Here is a 21729-nt window from a genome sequence, read left to right as displayed (position 1 = left end):
CAATGAAATGGGCTGTGCTCTGCCCGCTTACCTCTGAGAGTCTGTGGAGCTGCTTCTAGACCTCTGTCTGGGCAGGGAGCTGCTGATTTCCAGCAGATTTCGAAGCCTGGAATCGGAGAGAATGAGAAAGCGTCAGCGAGCCGTAGCCCGAGGTGACGGAGCACGGGCAGTAACTAAATCTTTCCCCGAGAAGGAGACTGATAAGCCACTTCCTCTTTAATTTACAGGAGCTCTGTCAGGGCTCGCTGTGGGAGCTTGAAATCCTGTTGGTGCAGCAGCGGCGGTGGCATTTCTGGCTGCAGGTTTCTCTTTCTAACTTGTGGCCATTTATTCTCTGTTTGGAGAGGGTCTGTCTGGGTTCTGCATGTGTGACCAAGGTGAGCTATTCTGCTAGCATGTGGTTTCTGTGGAGGCGACGTACAGCAGTCTGACTTTTTATATTTTCTAATCTGCACCTCATGGGAGGTTACATACTCTGCTGTAATACTGGCAGCAATGCCTTTTCATGGGAAGAGTTGCTATTGCTGTTTCAGTCCTAGCAGTTAGTGCTGTTATGGTAGGTTTTCTATATATTTATCTATTTTAAATTATTTTTATCCTGCTTATAAACACTCCAAGTAAGCTAAGCGGGTTACAATTCAACTAAAAAAAAAAAACAAACAAACCCAATATTCACATTAAAACCATATACATGTTTTAAACAAATGACTAAAACTTGAACTAGGTTTACAATGAAATTAACACTGTTTACGTCCCCAAAGGCTTCCTGAAACAGGAAGGCCTTCACCTTTTTGGTAAACATTTTAACATCAGAAATAGCAGAGGGGCTGATCATGTTTTTGCAGGATTTTGTGCTGCTTCACAAGGCATCTGCGTCTCTATAGCTACCCCTCTCTCTGCTTTACCACCGCACCAATCCTATAAACATCCCCCAGTCTCCTGTCTTCCTGCTTACAACATTTTGGGTGCAGAGAACTGCCTCCTGCATGATCGATGGCAATTAATTCATTGCATCTCCCTATGCATAATTGAGATGTTAGCAACGGTACGTTATTGCCTATTGAAACACTGAAGAATTGTTTACAAACTATGGGCCTCATTTTCCAACGCTAGCACACGCTTGCGCTAGCAGGGCAGGCTTGCGTTATCAGCGCAGGCGTGCGCTAGCGATATGGGGGCGGAGTCGGCCCCGGAAGAGGAGGAGTCGGGACGTCACCGGGGCCGACTCTGCAAAGAAGACGCGGACGGCGAAAAGGTAAGGAGCCTTTTCGCGTCCTATTTCGCGCCCAATAGCGCCACCTTTCACGATGGCGCAATTGGGTGCGAAACCGGCAGCGATACTTTAGAAAATGAGGCCCAATATCCGTTTGCTCTGAGTAATGGTCCATAGGTTTTCGTTCCAGGGAACCACGGGGCCTGCTTGGAATATTCCACTGTATAGAGGAAATATTACGCTACCACTTACGATTCCATCGTCACATAATGATTCCCGGCGTCCAGGTCATCGTCAGAGTCCAGCGTCTCGTTTCCAGACTCCATAAGGTCATCGCATTCTACCGGCTCCTCGCGCACCTAACGAACAGCAACGTGACACACGTTTTAACAAGCTTCCGCGCCTGCAAAGGCTCCTAGTCCCCCCTGGGTGCTGATGTCAGGCCAGTCTTGGGCCTTTATCAGGATGATTTTCAACAGGTCAACAATTTTGAAAACAGCAAAATATATTATTAAAAAAAATAATAATAAAAAAAAGACACCCCAAAGAAACAGACTTTTAGGTTGCATAGACGTTGATGGGCAAAATTCCAATAGGTATCGCAGACTGGTTTTTTTTGTGATATTTTTCTTCTTTTCATAATAAGAATTCTTCACAAAAGCAGAGTTTAATTTGCATACATAAAAAAGCAAAATTTAGGTTTAAAGACAAGTTGCTCTTCAGGATCACAGATTATTTGTTGTTGATTTGAGTTCTGGACTCCAGGCCTCTTTTTCAGTTTTCAGTTTCTCTGAGAGTCCTGCGCACATTTTGATCTGTACCAATTTTGCTTTTGGCATTAAGTGCTGGTTTTGACTGCTTGTTGGTGTATGCCATTGTTTTCTTGATACATACATTAAAACATCCCTCTCTACCTTCTGTCTTAAAGAAGGGATTTAAGAAGGAAGAGATATTTTAAGTTGACCAACCATCCAATGTGGGATGTCCTATATCAGTGGTCCTCAAATGTACAATTAGCCCACCTCAAATGGCCTAATTTTAAGAATATTCCTAATGAAAATGTATAAGATACTTGATACAATGGGGTAGATATTCAAAGCCCATCTAGGTAAGTAACTTAGCCAGATAAGTTACAAGGAATATTCCGCAACATGGCTATGCCGAGGAATATCCACGTAGAATTTGCTACTTAGCCAGCTAAGTTGTATCCAGGTTTAGACTTGCTATTCAGCAGGTCTAACTTAGATGGATAACTTATCTGGCTAAGTCTCAATATTGTTACTTAGCTGGATACTTTATCTGGCTAAGTAGCACCATCCTGATCTGCCCCCAAGTTAGGCAGCTAACCAGATAGCTGGATAAGTGACTTATCCAGATATCTAGCGGCCACTGAATAAAAAAAAAAGAAAAGAGATATTCAGCAGCCTCTAGTTAGCTGGATTAAGTCCTACTTCTCTGGCTTTAGAATATTGACCTCAGGGAGTTTAAGAATCAGATTGATGTATGCAAATATATCCCATGCATATTTATCTGGGATACCCTGAAAACCAGCCTGGATGAAGTCTCGAGAATAGGTTTCAGCACTCACTTGTTGGATTATGTGTAATGGTTGAACCTTTGCAATCTCTCACTGTTTGTAGACGGTGACATTGTAGGGAGGACAGCTGCAATCCCTGTTAGAACAGCACTAAAATCACTTACCAAGGGTTGCCACCTCCTTGGAACATCATAAATTGCATCTTCCTTGCTTCCTTGCTGCGAGCAGGGATTTTCAGGTGCTTGGATATTGACCATCTTTGGTGGTGGCTGAAAATAAAAAGCTCAGAATTCAATATTCTTATTTCATGGACCATGACCTCCCCCTTTTAAGCTTTGAATTCCCCGAAAAGTCATGACATGGGCAAAGAAGGCTGAGGGAGAGGTTGAGGAGTGGGGGGAAGAGATCTATCCCGAGGAAGGCTTCAAGTAACCTGTTTGGAGGACTTTACTTCAAACAAATATGGAATACTAGCCACATGGACAGCTAGCACTTTAGAGTAAAAGTCTACATTTTTTCATACACCTAGAGCATGGTTTACCTCTCTCTTGGGGCATTTTCTCCACATTGGTATGTTTTGTGCATATCTTGCCAGGAATGAACCTCGTTCGTAAGCATGGATTTGTTAGGAATGATCTCAACCTCTCAATCAAATTTACTGCTAGTGCCCTTCTTAGTACTTGAATTGTGTCAATAAGAGCCTCCTCCTGGCGTTCATAGGGTGTAATTTTTATAGGCAACATATCAAGGTGTACTTGGAAATTCTTAATCAGGCCAGTGGCACCCAATATAATTGGGACTTTTCCTAGACTTTTCTGCCACATTTCTTTGATCCCTGATTGCATCTCTTGCTACTTAAGAATATTAGCTTCCGCCATATGATCCACAGAAATCAGTGGGTACGGTCACCTCTATTAGCAATGCTATTCTTGTGGTTTTATCCTGCAACACAATATCTGATTTTCTAGCATCTTCCTGTCTGTGGGAATAAGTGATCACAACTTCTTCATACTCTTCTATTCTCTTAAGGTTGTGTTCCCAGGATTTGTTTGGTATGTTGCTGTTATGTTTACACAGTTTCCAATGAATAAGCTGGGTCATCCTTCTGACTGTGTATCACATCCGGCAACAAGATGTGTAACCATTTCCAGTTCTGTTCTGTAGAATTTGCATTTGTCTATTTTACCCATATTTTCTGTGCTGGCTTTGAACCATTTTGTCCGTAGTCCACTATCCTGTGCTGCAGTTATTAATCTCTCATTGATAACTGCTGACATGTTCAATCTTGATTCACGGGGGGATTTCTGGAGTAGCTCTCTCCACTTCTCGCGCGGTATTTGTACTTCTGCCAGATATTCGTCCTTGTTTGCTGATCTGATCCTTTAAAGCATTTTTCTTGTTTTACTAACTCTGTAGCTTCTTTCCCTTTGTGTGCTGGTGGATTTTCAGTCATTCCCTCCATTCGCCAGAGCAATTGTCTAAGCTTAGGGACTGAGCCTGTTGATGCTTCCTTGCTTTCATACTTCAGTACTGTTTGAGCATTTGGGTCCATCGATGTCATTAAGTGTGCCTGAAGCCCTATTATGCTAGCTCTATGTGCGTAATCTATTTCTATACGACCCGTACAATCTCAGCATGCCCTGGTTCTCATAGATTATCTGAGGGGCATGGAGAAGCTTCCTCGGCTTTGCATCCAATTCTTCCAAGATATTTAAGGGGCCAGTCTCCCATTCCAAAACTGGATGCGAGTGCAGGAATTGCAAGCTGATTACATTGCATGCCATTTCTGCTGTTAAAGCACTATTCTGTATCAGCTTCACTCGCCTGTAGAATTCTTTATTGAGCTTTTCTTCTCTAGTATGGAGGTTCTGTTATTGCTGCATTAAGAATTTGCTGTTCTTGCATTTATAATTCTGATGGTACTTGGCTCTATTAAATTATTTTGAATGTAAATGAGATAAGAATGTTTCTTGATACTAGCCTGATACGTTCGCGTGACGCACCAGGTGCAGGTTTTACCAGGAGTTTGTTTTGGGATCCAGGTCTTGACCTGATAATCACTGACCTACGATATTCCATGCAAGGTGAAGGTGTTAAGGAAAGCAGCGAAGGTCTGGCTCTTATTTTGCCTCATCACTGCTGCAGCTGCTCCTCTTAGAGCACATAACCCTGAAAACAATATGGCCGACTTGATCACATGTTATGGCAAAGCCTCATTTGAAAGTGGCAAACCCCATTGGAGGAGAGCGTTCCTAGAACCAGTTATAACAGAAAGTACACTTACCTGATTGTGCTTTTCAGGGAGGTCTGGCAAAGGATCTGAATATGTTCTCCTCCTACATTCCAAGTCAGGAGTTTTCTGCACAACAGAGAAATTTAGCTAACTACTGGGCATCCAGTTTTATGTCTAAAATAGTGGAGACATGCTGTTTTCATGCCCTCTGATGTTAATTCATTACAGTCTTTAAAAAAAAAAAAAAGATTTTCAGTGGGGACCTACTCTGAGTTAGGGTTCCCAAATGGTTCATTTTTGAGAGCAGGTTGATTCAGTCCTGGGTTTTACCCCCATTGCATGCAGGGACTAATAGTTCTGTTCTTCCTAGTCAGTGGCATCATTACGAGATGGCCCAGGGGTGGCAAGAGCTCCTCGCCCCTGCTGTCACCCCCAAGGCTAAAGGAAGAGAAAGCAGAAGCCCACCAAAATTGCCTTAGGTGGACCAGAAAGGGGAGGGGGAGGGTTGGCCAGGCCCAGGCATTCGGGCCCCTTGCCCTGAATCACCCCTCCCCCAGCCAGAGGGCAGAGTCTCTTTTATCCTCTCTGTTGCCTGCGTCCATGCTTCAGTCGTGGGATATGGCCTGCTGGAAGGAGAGAAGAGGTGCCAGTCTGCGGCCCAAAGGGGGAATGAGGAGCTCCTCGGGGAGAGGAAATGAGGACTCAGAGACTGATGATTTGTGGGAGAGTGGAGACTCAGAGATTGGATAGGTGAAGAGAGGGGACTCGGGGATTTGGAGGAAAGGGCAGAAGAATACGGACTGAAAGACTGAGGGGGAGGTAGTGGGGACTCAGGAGAGCTGGATGGTAGGTTTAGAGGAAAAGTGGGGGAGAGAGAGGAGGGAGAGCAGGGAGATTGATGACTCACCAATTAGATAGTATGAGTAAAGGTGGGGGGTGGGGGGAAGAGAAGGGGCTGAAGGGTGAGGACAGGTTAAGAGGTAGTGTAAATTATCTGGAGGACTGGGGAGAGGATGAGAGGCGGTAGAGAGGGATGGAAGTGCTGTGGAGGGGTAAGAGAGGAAAAGGACGGGTCTCTGAAAGAGGACTCTCTCTTGTAGTGTCTTTGGTAGCCAGTTTAAAGGTGGGGCCCATGCCATGGTGGATGGGTGTGAATGACACTTTGGCTTGCCCTCCACCCAATTAAGTAGCTATGTGTAGAGATGCCACTGTTCTTACTGCATTCCCTAAGAAAACATAGAAATGACTGCAGAAAAGGACCAAATGGTCCATCCAGTCTGCCCAGAAAGCTTATGGTATTATCTGCCGCGCCATACAAATCCTCCTATACTTCTCAGTTTCCCAGACCGTCAAAGACAGGGCCCTTGTTGGTTGCTCTTTGGGTCCAATTTTTGTAACCTCTTGCCATTGAAGCAGAGAACAATAATGAGATGTATCAACAGCATGAAGGCTTATTGGTTAAGGGTAGTAACCGCCACACCAGCAAGTTACCCCCCATGCACTCTTTTCTTCATTCCCATCCTCTAGCCTTTAGGGATCCACAGTGTTTATCCCATGCCCCTTTGAAATCTTTCACCTTTTGTCTTCACCACCTCCTCCAGAAGGGCATTCCAGGCACCCACCACCCTTCTCTGTGAAGTAATATTTCCTACATTGATTCTGAATCATACTCCCTGGAGTTTTATTTTGTGACCTCTAGTTCTACTGATTTCTTTGCAACAGAAAAAGTTTGTTGTTGATTGTGCATCATTTAAACCTTTCAGGTATCTGAAGGTTTGTATCATATCTCCCTCCCCTGCACATCCTCTCCTCCAGGGTATACATATTTAGGTCCTTCAACTTCTCCTCAAAATCTTTTGATGGAGACCACCCACCAATTTGGTCGCCTTTCTCTGGACCACTTCTATCCTCTCTGTCCCTTTTGAGCTATGGTTTCCAGAACTCACAGTACTCCAGGTAAGGCCTCATCAAGGACCTGTAAACAGGGATTATCACCTCCTTTTTCTTACTGATTATTCCTCTCTCTATGCAGCCCAGCATTCTTTTGACTTGTCACATTGATTCGCCAACTTCAGATCCCTAGACACTATCACCCTAAGGTCCCTCTCTTGTTCCGGGCACAACAGCTCTTCATCCTCCATCATATACAGCTATTTTGGATTGCCAAACCCCAGATGCATGACTCTGCTCTTCTTGGCATTGAATCCCAGCTGCCATATCTTCGACCACCTTTCAAAGCATCCTTACATCTCTTCTCATTCTCTCTACTCCTTCCGGCGTGTCCACTCTGTTGTGGATCTTAGTATCATCCGCAAAAAGACAAATCTTTACCTTCAATCCCTTCCGCAATGTTGCTCAAAGATATTGAACAGAACTGGTCCCAACACCAATCGGGCATTCACTTAACACCATTCTCTCTTCAGAGTAGGTTCCATTTACCATCACCCGTTGTCTTCTATCTGTCAACCAGTTTGAAATCCATGTTACCACCTTGGCGCTCATTCCCAAGCTTCTCATTTTATTCATGAGTCTTCTGTGTGGGACCGTATCAAAAGCTTTACTAAATCCAAGTAAATCACATTGAGCTCTCTTCCCTGATCCAATTCTCTAATCACCCAATCAAAAAAGTCAGATTTGTCTGACAGGACTTTCCTTGGTAAATCCATGCTGTCTTAGATCGAGCAATCCACTGGATTGTAGATAGTTCACCATCCTTTCCTTCAGCAGAGTCTCCATTAATTTTCCTACCATTGAGGTGAGGCTAACCGGCCTGTAGTTTCCAGCCTCCTCTCTGCTCCCTCTTGTGAAGCGGGACCACCACCGCTGTTCTCCATTCTTTCGGCACCACTCCCGTTTCCAGGGATTTATTGAACAGGTCCTTCAGCAGACTCTCAGCACATCTCTGAGCTCCCTCAGTATCATGGGATGAACCTCATCAGGCCCCATGGCCTTGTCCACTTTCAGTTTTCCTAGCTCTTCCCATACATTCTGTACTGTAAATTAAGTTTTGTCTACTCCACCCCCATTTGCAGTCTTGTTAACTAGCGGCGGTCCTTCTCCAGGGGCTTCTTTAGTGAACACTGAACTGAAGTCCAAGAATGGAGTGACAGTAAAATTAGGACTGGATCAACCTTCCTTGAAAATTTGGAGCCAGGTGGCAACCTTACTATAAACCAGAGTTAGGCAACTCCAATCCTTGAATGCTGCAAACAGGCCAGGTTTTCAGGACATACAGAATGAATATGCTTTGGATATATTTGCATAGACTGGAGGCAGTGCATGCAAATCTCACTGTGGATATCCTGAAAACGTGGGCCTGTTTGCCACACTCGAGGACGTGAATTGCCTATTTTGAAATGTAATTGTTTGGACAAAAGAACACTGTGTGCTCAATGGAATAATTACAACCATGCAGATATCCCTAACTACCATCAAACTGGTAAGAAAATGTTTTATTTAATTGTAAATCATGGCACATAACGTAAAGGGTCATACATATCTGACAGCATTGGCAACTCAGAGTGTAATGATAAATGGAGTATTTTGGTGCTAATGTGATAGGGAAGTGAACAGATGCAGTGTTACAATGGTGTCTTAGATATATCAGGGCATGGAATGACCTCACCTATCTGTGTGATACTTGGGTAGGCATACAGTACTAATCCAGTTTGGGTCCCAGTCCTCGGGCCAAGAACCACTACCCTAGATTATATAATACACATGCATTTGTGAACGATATAGAGAAGAATTAGCAAAGTAATTTACATAGCTTGATAAATTGCTTTTTTTTTTATCTATCTGAAAATGTCACCCCCACCCCCTACAGCCCAGGGGGCTACAAGCATGAATTCTGTTTTACAATGGGTGCAGTTTTATCTGCATTTAGGGGAGGCATTCCCCTGTCATGTTTTGGGAATAATGCATGCAGACTGTATTTTCAAATCTAGATGAGTCATTTTACATTGCAGGTGCAAAGTGCATGGGTTTCTTTGTACCCCTGGCAATTTTCAAAGGGAAGGCATGCGTGTACCTAGGCAGGAAGTTTGCAAACTGGTCCCCCCATAGTGTGCTTGAAATGAGTTTGGAGTGATCGTATCTTCTCAGCCCCCATCATCATCCTCTTTCTTCCTCAGCGTGGTTGTGTCTGCTGCTCTTGGAGCAGATAACCCTGAAATCAATATGGCCGTCTTGGCCACTAGGGCGCTTCTGGTTAGCGAGAGATCAGCAGATGTGAAATCTCTGGACAAGAGAGTAATCGATCCCTGACACAATGGATTCAGCACAGGAAGGACACTTACCAGGCCTGGAGAAAGGCCAGGTATGGCTGGCAGAGGGTCTGAAGAGGGCCTCTGCTTGTCTTCAGGAAAAGGTTTCTCCTGTACAAGAGAAAGGAAGAGTCGGTCACTGGTCATCTAGTATCAGTTAAAACCTGCAATCTCTTCAATTTCAAGGGAAAAAAAATATTAGCAAAGGGGCCGTACTTTCAGCAGACTCTGAAGTTCTGAAATTGAATTCTCAGGTCTGATTTCAAAAACTGAACACCATGTGCACTAGTGATAACAACGTTTGGGATCCTGCCAGAACTAGGGTTGCCAACTGGCTCCAGATTTCCAGGACAGGTTGATCCAGTCCTGGTTTTACCCCCACTGCATGCTGGGCCTTATTCTGATTTCCCTATTGCATTCCCTAAGAAAGGCAAGACTATAAGTACCCTGCATGCAGGGGAGCAAAACCAGGACTGGATCAGCCTGCCCTGAAAATCTGGAGCCAGTTGGCAACCCTGGCCAAAACGGATCACTGTTGCAGACAGGATGCTGGGCTTGATGAACCTTTGGTCTGACCCAGACTCAGTATGGCAAATCTTATGTTCTTATCAAACAGGGCTTTGCGTTGACTTCTTTACTCCTTCCTTGCTAGTGATGTTTCTGTGCCTCTTAGGGCGGCTCCACTCCATTATTATTATTTATTTATTTGTATACCGTCAATCTGAATGATCAATCTTGGTGGTTTACAACACATTAAATACACATAAAACAACAGCATACATAATCCTAGATTACAGTAAATTATAACCTAATGTACACAACTTTACATAAACAATTATAATCAACTTACTCAATCACTCTTGAAAATGCTTGCCAAAATGCCTACCAGAACTCAGAAAGCAGAAGAATTCTCATTACTATGGAAGGAAATAGCTTTTAGGTTAAGAACATAAGAACATGCCATACTGGGTCAGACCAAGGGTCCATCAAGCCCAGCATCCTGTTTCCAACAGTGGCCAATCCAGGCCATAAGAACCTGGCAACAGGTTCTTATGGCCTGGATTGGCCAAAAACTAAGTCTATTCCATGTAACCATTGCTAATGGCAGCGGCTATTCTCTAAGTCAACTTAATAGCAGGTAATGGACTTCTCCAAGAACTTATCCAATCCTTTTTTAAACACAGCTATACTAACTGCACTAACCACATCCCCTGGCAACAAATTCCAGAGTTTAATTGTACACTGAGTGAAGAAGAACTTTCTCCGATTAATTTTAAGTGTGCCACATGCTAACTTCATGGAGTGCCCCCTAGTCTTTCTATTATCCGAAAGAGTAAATAACCAATTCACCTCTACCCATTCTAGACCTCTCATGATTGAGTATTTTAAATGTGGCACATTTAAAACTAATCGGAGTTAAAGGTTTGCTGCATTATAAAACCTCTCTACATTCACCCACTTAGGAACACTGAAACATGGCCAACTTGAGGTACTGTTATATATTTGGCTGAGTTTCAGTGGCTTTCTATAAGGAATTATCCATGCCAGAAAATGAGTGTATTACTAGTTGCTCCTTACATCATTCTCCTCACTGGTGCAAAGGTTCATGAAGAGGGAGTATGGTAAAGTGAATGCATGATTCTGAGTCCTAGAAAGTTCAGTTGTAGCTGAGGGAAACCAATTCTAGAAATGAAATGGTAATAGAAATATTTAGTTAGTAATAATATTTATCGTCAGGATAGTGTTAGCTAGAGTTCACTCCAAGGAAAGGGCTATTACTTAGTGATGTGCTGCAAGGATGGGTCCTTGAACTGGCTCGTCTCAACATTTTTCTAAGCAAATTTGCAGAAGGACTCATGGGAAAATTTGGGGTTTTTTTTTTTTTTTCAGATAAATCCAATATCTGCAACAGGGTAGACACTCAGTAAGGTGTAGAAATTATGAGAAGGGATTTAGTGAAGCTTGAGGAATAACCTGACAGATTAAGATTAAATACAGAACCGTGCATTTGAGCTGGAAAAATGCAAAGGGAGCAGTGCGGAATAGGAAGTGAAATTCCTTTTAAGCAGGAAACAAGAGCGGAATCTGGGAGGGGACCGTATCTAAAGATCTTAAGGTGGCTAAACAGATAGATAAGAAACACAGAAACATAATGGCAGACAAAGGACCCTATAGCCTATCCAGTCTGTCTGTCCGTGCCAACTATTCAGCTTTACAATCCCTGCCACTCCCATACTTTCTTCAGCTCAAATACTGTTCTGTGCTTCCACTCCCTCTTCTGTAAAGAAATATTTCCTTAGATTATTCCTGAACCTACCCCTCTTTCACCCTCAACCCATAACCTCTCATTCTACAGCCTCCTTTCCTGGAAAGAGGCTCACGGCCTGTGCATGGAAACTTTGGAGGAATTTCCCCTCTCTCGTCTTTCCTCTACGGCGCACATGTTTCTATCTTTAAGTCTGTCCCCATATGCTTGAGAATGAAGACCAGTGATCATTTTAGTTGCCTCCCTCTGGATCGCTCCAGCCAGTTTATATCCTTTTGAAGATGTCGGCTCCAGAGCTGCACACAGTATTCCAAATCAGATTTCACCAGGGACCTTTACAGGGGCAATACCTGCTGCCTTTTTTTCCTGCCCACCATTCTTCTCTCCCTCTGCAGCCAAGCATCTTTCTGGCTTTTGCCATCATTTTATCCACTCGTTTGGCCACAGCCAGAAAGCTGCTTGGCTGCATAGGGAGAGGAATGGTCAGCAGAAAAAGGGCAGTGATATTGCCCCTGTATAGGCCCCTGGTGAGACCTCACCTGGAATACTGAGTACAGCTCTGGAGGCCGCACCTTCAAAAGGATAGAAACAGGATGGAGTCGGTCCAGAGGGAGGCTACTGAAATGGTTTTCATTCTAAAGCATATGGAGACAGATTTCAAGATATAAGTGTGTATAGCCTAGGGGAGATATGATAAAGATATTTAAATACTTCCAGGATATCAATGCACAGAATGTGATCCTCTTTCATTGGAAAAGAAGCTCTGAATAAGGAGGAAGGGGAGTAGACTTAGGAGTAATCTAAGGAAATATTTATTTACAGAGAGGGTGGGGGATGCATGGAACAGCCTCCCAGTGGAAGTGGTGGGGCCAAAAATGGTATCTGAATTCAAGAAAGCCTGGGATAAGCAGAAGGGATCTCTGAGGGAGTAGAGCAGAATGGGCAGATTAGACAGGCAGTATTGTCTTTTTCTGCCATCACTATATAATGCCATCAGTTTATGCAATGATGAAAGTGTGCTCTAAATCCCAAGTCTATAATTTAAGGCACAGATTCTTCACAGAAATATAAGGTTGCCAACTCCACTGAAAAATAAAATGCAAGGGACATCCAGAAGGAAGCAGCTCTTTTACGCCACAGCCTAATCAAGTCTCTTCCGCTACCTCTGAGAACCAACAGGTGAGGGAGGAGGTGAGATCAGTGCTTGCTGCCGACTCTCCCCTCTGTCTGCTTCAGCTGTGCAGGTCCACAGCCTGGAGAAGCTGGGATCTCTTCTGGAAAGTGACCAGTTAGTGGCCAGCCTTCAGACTGCTGGCTCAGAGGTCCTGATGGCTGCCAGTCTCACACACCTAAAGCTAGCCCAGGGAAAATGCATGAATGTGTCTGTCTCTTAAGTTTCGACTGCAAGGAGGTCAAGTGACTCGTTCAAAATCACACAACAAGTAGTGGGGGTAGGGGAATCAAGCCTGTGCCATCCAGATGCTGCAGCTTTCTAGTCTTCATAAGTTCTGAACATGGACCCACCTTAGCAGCGTCAGAAGATATTCTGAAAGCGCAGATCCAATGTTTCAGAGGTAGGCATCATCTAACTAGTTTACCTAAAGTCCTGATACATCTGGGCACGTGGTCACAACTGAACCCCCCCGTCAGGTAGAATAATGTGTTCTCACCGGTTCATTGTGTTCTTCTTGCTTCGTTTCTTCCCATGCTGTGGATATGACCTCCAACCATTCTTCAACCTCTTTCCTGTAGTGACAAGAGAGATTGAAGACTAATGTAGCAGTGATAAGGCACTACAGGCTGATGGCGATTACTCGGTGAAGTCTTCTCGGAAAGCAGCAAATATAGCTTTTATGCACATTCACTGTGGATATCCTGGACACCCGACTGCCTGAGGGGTAAACGGGAGCCGCTAACTTAGGCCATGTATGAAGGAAGATGGGTGTCAAAAACAGGCACAACAAAAGGTCACATGAGATGCTGGTCTTTGGTGAAAGCAGGAAAGAAACGAAACACATGCCTTCCTAAGCAGCATAACAAAAGTAGGTAATCATATATCCACTGGTCACAAAGCAAGATCTTTGTTCTCCAAGATTTCCAGATCTCTACACTTAGACTTACTTGTCTTCACCAATGAGGAAGTAATCTCGGCCTGTAGTAAGTAAGGAAATGACCATGTCCGGATGGCACTGGAACATTTTACACACGCTGCTCCGCTTCTTCTCATCATCTATGCCCTGCTGAATTCGTAAAATCCTGCAAAACAGAGATAATGCATTTTAAAAACCAGACACTGCGGTTCCCTATCTACGGCACTTATTTTGTCTGTCCGCCTTTTAATCCTTCCATCTATAAAATGCTATATTGCCCTGCTTTTGGCACGGCACCTCACAGTATCGGCATTTGCGGGTTGGTACTTTTTATGCCACAGGACAAATTGCTTATGGCACTCATGAACTTAAAAAAAAAGCATCTGAATCTGACAAGCACTGCTTGCATTAAGTTATGATCTTTTCTTTGCTTCAAAATACAAAGTGGAAGGACCCGAGTGGGCAAAGGGGGATTTCTCCCCTGTTGTAAACGCAGTGAAACAATCCAGCAGCGCAAGAGATGCCGAGCCCACCGAAGAAAAGAGAAGGGATGACTAAACTGTTCCTATGCTCTGCTCTGCTGATGATCCCTGACACTTTAAGCTGAAAGGACCGCGCTCCAGAGTAGATGGGGCATGGCCCAGAACAGCAGCCTGGGAATCCTCGTTCTCAAGGATGGCCTCGTTTTCACGGCACTGCTGCTGCTGGTGGACTACTGCTTCTCTCGCTGTCTTCCGCTAAAGACGACTTTGCACGGGACGGCCTTCCCAGGGGGAGGTGGTAGAGACACAAACCGTAACAGAATTCAAGAAAGGCTGGGAGAAGCACAGAGGATCCATGGCAGCAAAGAAGCGAGGGGAAACGCCAGGGAACAACTGAGGGTTTACAGAGCTGCAACGGAAAGGAAGCTGGGCAGGACTCGAGTGGGCCTCATGGCCCTCATTCTCTGTCTTTTGATGTTTGAAACTTCGCCTTTTCCGAAGGCGGCGTGCTGCGGCCTGGAATTTTGCATTGTGATTTGCTGGAGGCGTGAAACCAGCGCTGCGAGCTGTTCCTGACCAGCAAAAACAGCTTTTGGAACTTTTGTGTTTGCTGTTTTTTGAGCGTTACACAGTAACGCCTTTTTTTGAGTAGGCATTTGTTTTTCGATAATGACTCAACCGTTTAAATCTCCTGTCCCGAGAGGGTGACTGGTTAAATAAGACGTCAAGGTTGTTAAAAACGAGTTATAATGTCTACGTTTCACACATACTGGCTTATTTCAATGACTCCCCGTTTCTCCGAGTGCTGAATTTTGTAGTAATGCAGGGCATAGATGTTCTGCTTGGATTTTGTGAGGATAAAAAGTCGTTTCTTCCAGGAGCTCTGTGGAATTAAAGAAAGAATATCAGATGTAATCCAACTGTTACTGGGGTATAAGAGCAATAAACATTAAGAGAGAATGGGGTGCCGGGGGGTCTACCTGGGAGCTGAAACGATTCGGGGGTGGCGACTTTCGGAGGTGCCCCTGCTTGCAGATTTGGCTTTCCTCATAAAACATGGAAGTGCGTTCTGAAGAAAGAACATAAAGCAGAGTTAGGAACACACATTGGGATTCAAAGTGAAGAGCAGGCTACAGGTCCAGGCAGTCTGACAGTCCAAAGAAAACTTTTCTGCCCCTGACCTTCATTTAACAATCCACGTTCAATAAGGAAGGTCTAAAGACAGACAATTCCTAAATCACAAGACAGTACCGGTAATTCTTTGTGATCATATCCAATCTCTTCCATTTTTGCCACTGACTTAGGAGAAGGGTGTAGTGCTGCTTCTATTACATGGGCAATGACTTTATAGAGGGGATAGATCCTCAGACATCACCACCTTTACTAAACCCAGTTGGTGGGCTATGTGAAGTGAATTGTAGGCCTCAGCCTGGTTTCTGGTGGACAGGAGTCCACATCACGAAAGCCATCATCGCCATGTTGTTGGTCTCAGAAGAGAGGCCAAAGGCTGCGCAGGCAATGGAGCACGAACTGTCCTCCGACCCTTGGGACTGGTCCTTCCAGAGCAGGATTGGGAGCAGACGCTTGCACTGCCGATGACCCTGTTGTTCTTCTAATGTGGATACATGGAGGACTAGGACTTCCAGTATCAAACTGGCGTCTTTCAAAAGCACTAAATTTACTATTTTGTAAAGAAAAGGAAGAAAAAGACCACCACTCTGTATTTACCTCAAGGAAATAAGAATAAGTGACAAGAAAAACTGAATATTAAGTCATTGAAATACAGAGCAATATCCCATGTCAGACCAAATATCTTTTATAGTATGAGGTGCAATGGGACAAATATCTCCAGATGTTTTGCCACTTTTGCGTGACTCAGGAATTTGCACAATTGAGTATCCAATCGGAGTCAGCTGTCTTCTTTTGTCTGCCTAGTGGCAGCAGCAGCAGAAGAGGTGCAGATAAATCAAAGCTGTATGTTGAGGTCTGATAGCCAATTGACATCTGGGCTGGTTCGGAGAATTACTTCAGTCCCTCCATAATATGTCAGATGTGTCTCACTGACTGCATACCTCCGTTAAAGAGGTCCATTGAATGGGTATATTGTCAATATCCTCTATGTAAGCGATTCAGTGCACTTCTGCAGAAGGCAGAAATCTTGATGGTTGGATCTATAAGGACATAAGAACATGCCATACTGGGTCAAACCAAGGGTCCATCAAGCCCAGCATCCTGTTTCCAACAGTGGCCAAAACAGGATGCTGGGCTTGATGGACCCAGTATGGCATGTTCTTATTGATCCAACCATCACGTTTTAGATTTCTGCCTTCCGCAGAAGTGCACTGAATCGCTTACGTAGAGGATATTGACGATATACCCATTCAATGGACCTCCTTAACAGAGGTATGCGGTCAGTGAAACACATCTGACATATTATGGAGGGACTGAAGTAACTCTCCGAACCGATCATATTTGTGTTGTACACAATTGCGTAGATTACATCTTATGCCAGCCGGAGGGCTACTCTCAAGATCAGCATTGCGTTGCTGGATCTCATTGGTGCGTGTAGGTCCAGTGGAGGGCTGAGCCTGCCTTGTTCCTGTTCTGGAATCCTCGCCTTGTCTTCGCTCCAGCCTCGCTCCTGCTCTACCCGTGCTCGTACCAGCTCACCTCCCGCGGTGTGTCTTGGGGCTCCTCCATGAGCCATGCCATGGCCCAAGGGCTCACATCCTACCTTAGATGGGACCGCGCCTCCACGCTCCTAACAGGGCCTGAGGGCGCGCTCCGCAACATCAAATGGAGTCAGGCTCTGTTCGGATCACATCAGCTCATAGTTTTCTTTGGCTCAGATAAGACAGGATGAGTCTAATCTGGTCCAGAATGCCCATCCTGAAGTACAACTGAAAAGGTCACGTGACTCTAATCCTTGAGGTCCACAAACCTGGTCCAGTTTTCAGGATATCCACAATGGTTATTCATCACATCTAAGTGTATACATTTGGTCCAAGAACCAGGTTAATTAGCGTAGTTGATTTATCATAGAAACCAGACCCGTTGAATACCATACAAGTCTAATTACTTTCTAGAATTAAAAGAACTCTTATACAGAATCTCTTTTCATTATGTTATTCAATGAGTAGGGGTTTTTTTTGTCATATAAAGCAACTATCTGAAGCTTTCATTACTACTGCAAAACTGTTACTCGGTTTTTCCTTGTGGAAATGGCACAGGGGAGCAATTTTTAAAAATTATGAGGGGGCCTGGAAGCGAAGTCTCGAAGGCAAACTTTTTGGGGAGAGTTTTCCCCTCTCTAAAAAGTCCAGGGCCAGTGGTGCCACAGATGCAAAGTCCGCGTCCTAAACATACACCGAGATCTCAGCATGAAAGCCCTGCCGCTTTCTGGCACTGCCAAGAGTGCCCATGCCGCTGTTAATTGGGTACAACTGCTTAGTGTCCCAGGTGAAACCTTTTGAAATGTGCACTCCTAACGTGGAAGAACTGGGATATCTTTTTCTCATTTACTCAGTGACATGGTTATAGCAATGCTACTACTAGCTTAGTTAAGTCAATTCATTACTTTCTTCTTAAGATGCGGGTTAAGTGAGAAGCAATCAGGGTCCTCAGTTGTTACCATGACTTGTCACGTTTATATCTCGTGATAGTAACTGATTGCTTAAGAAACACCCCCAGTGAAACCCGACAATTTCCTTCTGCTTTGTACCTGTGGAGTATCTTCTTCCTGTGCCTGACGGTCTCATGACGACTCGTAGCCTGCGAAAAGGAATGATTTATAGTTAGGAGGAGCGGATGTGCTGGGAACAAGATTCCCTGTCATATTAAGAAAGGAACCAGAAGGATGAATGAACAGGGCTTCCAGCAAACCTGTTTCTGAGCTTATTTTGGGTGGCGTGATACGCTAGGTCCGAACCTTCTCACCCTGGAGAGAGAGAGAGAGAGCGCAAGTCTTGAAAAGCTCTTTTGTGACCCGGAGCAACACAACAAGCAAAACTGTGCAGGGCTGACTCAGATATACGGCGTCTATACGTTCAGCTCCCGAAAAAATCCCGAAGAAACAGAAGAAAATCATTTCTGTCCCGCGCAGGCTGGATGGATCACTTGGGGTTTTATCCGCCCGCATTTATTATGTTACTCTGTCAGGCTTAGTGAAATCTGAAAACGTGACCTGATTATTAAAAAAAAAAAAAAACCAAACGATGATGATGCAGCAAGGAACGCATTACAACGTGAAGCCCCCAGAGGCTCAGCTGGAGCTCCCAGGAAGGCAGACCAGGCCTTTCTGTCGTACAGGCCGATACAGTACGGTGCGCTGGGCTTATACTGTAAGGGGTAATAGTGCGTCGAAAACACGTGGCCGATCCCCTGAAAACTAATAGCGCTCATCACAGTCGGAGGAAGCAAAAAAATTTTTTAAAAAAGTTTAAATTTAAAAAAATCTGCCCGCTGGTCCAGCAGATTAGAAAAACAGATGCTCAGGTTTACCAGCATCCATTTTCCTAACCCGTGGCTGTCAGCAGGTTTGGTAACCGACGCCGGTAAAACAGAGCGTCGGTTGCCGGGACCCGCTGACGGCCACCTCTTCGCTGATAAGGAGGCGCAAGGGACGCGCTATTGTCCCTAGCGCCTCATTTAGCGTGACCCCCTCATTTACATACAGAATCGCGCGCCCAGGAGAGCGGGTGCTCAACACCGAGCGCCGGCTCCCCCGCGAGCTTTACTGCGTCTGCCTGCTTGTTTGCCGGGTTTTTGCGGCTGCGCCAGAGAGGAAGTTGGAAATATAGCAGGAGGTTCAACGAGAGGCAGAAGATGCTGTGCAGCTCTTTCCTCCCTCAGACCGTTAATTTCGTTTTCCCCCATGGTGCAGCGACTGAGATAGGCACATTTAAGCGACAGGAGTGGCCGAAGCTACTGGGCCAGAAGCCTAGGGAGAGCTCCAGGCCCCCACTGGACCACCGTGAGAGTAAGGCAGGTCTGGGGGCTGGGAGTCCCGGTCTCTGGGGGCTGGATTGTTTTATTGAAGGGGAGAAGTGTGGGCTGGTGCTGACGGCGGGACAGGGGATGGGGGACTGTGGGCCTATGCAGACCCCCCCGGGGTGTTTTGATGACTTTTTTTTTTTAGGGGGCCTTACTCAGGGCTGTCAGTCCCTTTAAGCCATGGTGGTCCCCTGGCTGCAGGATACCATGGGAGTCACAAAGCAGGGGGGGTCATTTACTCTGGCAATTTCCCCCCCTCAGGGGGAAAATACCACAGCTTGGCGAATGAGCCCGGAAGATTGCACCTGAGGCCATGGAGCGTTAAAGTGACTTAGATTGCCCGAGGCCTCTCTCCTGCTTTGCCTCTGGGTTTTGATACTACGGTGTTTGTTAGGAATTCAAGTCTTTAAACTCTGCATTTCCTTTTCCGCCTATTTCCTGGGTGCGACTGTGCAAACTCCTTGTGTATCAGCTGTAGCTGGGAGCTGCCTGGCTGCAGGCTTTCTGCTGAGAGCAAGGCATCAGATTACAGAAGTAATGCCAGCTTTCCCAGTGGTTAGCATTGCTGCAAGGTCTGCCCAGCCCAAGCCAGGTCTGCTCTGAATAAATAATAAGGAGGCAGAACAGACCTTGAAAAATGGTTGTAAATTATTTGTACAGTGAGCTGGAACTGCAATTCAGATTTCAAGACCAGGGGACACTCCCATGAAAGTAACTGACACTTCGCAGATTTAAAGTACTTTTTTCAGTCAATGCCCAATTAAAAGCAGTGGAAGGAATTTGTTGCCGGAAGATGTGGTCAGTGGGTAGTATAGGTGAATTATGAAAAGATTCAGAGGAGATTCTGGAGAACAAGCCCATTAACAGGCAGGAGTGGGGAATGGATCTCCCCATTGGGATCTGCCTGGCACTTGGACTGGCCACTGTCAGAGACAGGATGCCAGGCTTGATGGGCTCCTGATCCGGCCCAGCATGGCACTTCTTATGTTCTTACATGTTCACCTTCCTATAAAGTAAGCCTTGGGTACTATTTAATGTATAAGTAGTAGTAATAATTACAATGATCCAGTAACTACGACATTGTATTGCATGGGGCAGTACTTGCATGCATGAAATCTATGAGGTGAGATCATCAATCTATAGTATAGACTAGAGGCTAGTGGTTCTGGCTAAAACATGTTACAACCGGAGCATTGCTGAATGATAGGAATGTGTGGCAGTGTGTTCAAGGGCCACCTCAGGACTTCACAAATCTGTTCTGGCAGGTTTTCAAGACATCCACAATAAACACACATGAGAAAAATGTACATTGAACGGAGACTCCTGATATGCAAATCTGCCTCATGCATGTTCACTGTGGACATCCACAATAAACACGCATGAGAAAAATGTACATTGAACGGAGACTCCTGATATGCAAATCTGCCTCGTGCATGTTCACTGTGGACATCCACAATAAACACGCATGTGAAAAATGTACATTGAACGGAGACTCCTTTTATGCAAATCTGCCTCGTGCATGTTCACTGTGGACATCCACAATAAACACGCATGTGAAAAATGTACATTGAACGGAGACTCCTGATATGCAAATCTGCCTCATGCATGTTCACTGTGGACATCCACAATAAACACGCATGAGAAAAATGTACATTGAACGGAGACTCCTTTTATGCAAATCTGCCTCGTGCATGTTCACTGTGGATCTCCTGAAAACGCAACGGGTTGGGGGCTCACCGGGGCACGTTTGGGACCCCCCCCCAGTCTACAGCTCACTTTCCTTTTTTTTTTCTCTTCCTCTGCTCCCTCTTGGCCCCACGTCGCTCAACAAAACGAACTTTATCTGGCCCAGTAAACCCAGCGCGGGGTCATCCCAGTTAAACTTGACAGTTCCGCAGAATCCTGGGCACGGCCCTGCCATCTGGCTCAGTGTTAGCAGGGCTACAGGCGCCAGCCCTTGTTTCAGCAGTGGGCAATTCGATATTTACATTCGGTCCATAGGAACAGAGAGGAAAGTGAGGTTTTCACCTTACTGGGTCCAGTAAAGCACTTTCTCACAGCCCTGACAGTTTTGCTTTGGGTCGTTCAATCCCTGGGCTTTTGGATTTCATTTCAAACTGCAGACTGGGCTGAGAGTTTGCAGTGGACGTTGCCCTTTCAATGGACCGGGAAGAGACTTTCAAACAGGTTTGCTCTGACGCTGGCAGTGCTTAAAATGCTTTCCTTTCCTTGTAATGTTTCTTAGAAAATGGCAATGATTCTTTTATTGTTACTTGGAATGACACCCGGAAGTCACTTTCTGCAAACTTTAAAAGCGGGAGCTCACCTCCTTTCAAAAAGCGAATACCAGATAGGGAGGAGGCCGTTTATCTATTTAGTATTATTTACACTTGATTTCATGCTTTTAATTAAAAAAAAACAAAACCCACCCAGAGTGAGTTACAAAAATCACTTTTAATTACTCAACTCTAAAGCATAACCATAAAAGCCCCTCCTCAAATCCTCAATAAAAGCAAATAATACCAACTCTTTCACCCTCGCTATTTACCCCACAGGGGGCGTCCATAAATGCCATCACACTGCTTTGGCATAAAATCAACCCCCTCCCCTCTCCTCACCCTCCATCCCAGATCTCCCAACCCAGACCCCCC

The 21729-nt window shown here is 45.1% G+C and overlaps 1 protein-coding gene across 3 annotated transcripts in view; it reads right to left on the bottom strand.

Moving 5' to 3' along the window:
• Window positions 1-21729, bottom strand: part of PLEKHS1 (pleckstrin homology domain containing S1) — a 50619-nt gene that overhangs the window by 8332 nt on the left and 20558 nt on the right. For 2 of the 3 annotated variants that reach the window (XM_029610446.1, XM_029610445.1), the window contains exons 2-12: window positions 17808-17857; window positions 15067-15155; window positions 14857-14969; window positions 13636-13770; window positions 13185-13260; window positions 10827-10931; window positions 9282-9359; window positions 5035-5109; window positions 2915-3019; window positions 1466-1572; window positions 32-106 (exon numbers count right to left, since the gene is read on the bottom strand). In XM_029610446.1, coding sequence (XP_029466306.1) covers window positions 32-106; window positions 1466-1572; window positions 2915-3019; window positions 5035-5109; window positions 9282-9359; window positions 10827-10931; window positions 13185-13260; window positions 13636-13770; window positions 14857-14969; window positions 15067-15155; window positions 17808-17844 — 995 coding nt within the window. In that variant the 5' untranslated portion in view covers window positions 17845-17857. The remainder of the gene's footprint in view (window positions 1-31; window positions 107-1465; window positions 1573-2914; window positions 3020-5034; window positions 5110-9281; window positions 9360-10826; window positions 10932-13184; window positions 13261-13635; window positions 13771-14856; window positions 14970-15066; window positions 15156-17807; window positions 17858-21729) is intronic. The other variant, XM_029610448.1, reaches the window with a different exon arrangement.

The sequence above is a fragment of the Rhinatrema bivittatum genome, chromosome 7 (assembly GCF_901001135.1).
Source record: "Rhinatrema bivittatum chromosome 7, aRhiBiv1.1, whole genome shotgun sequence".
Classification (NCBI taxonomy): Eukaryota; Metazoa; Chordata; class Amphibia; order Gymnophiona; family Rhinatrematidae; genus Rhinatrema; species Rhinatrema bivittatum.
This window is presented reverse-complemented; position numbering and strand designations above follow the sequence as displayed.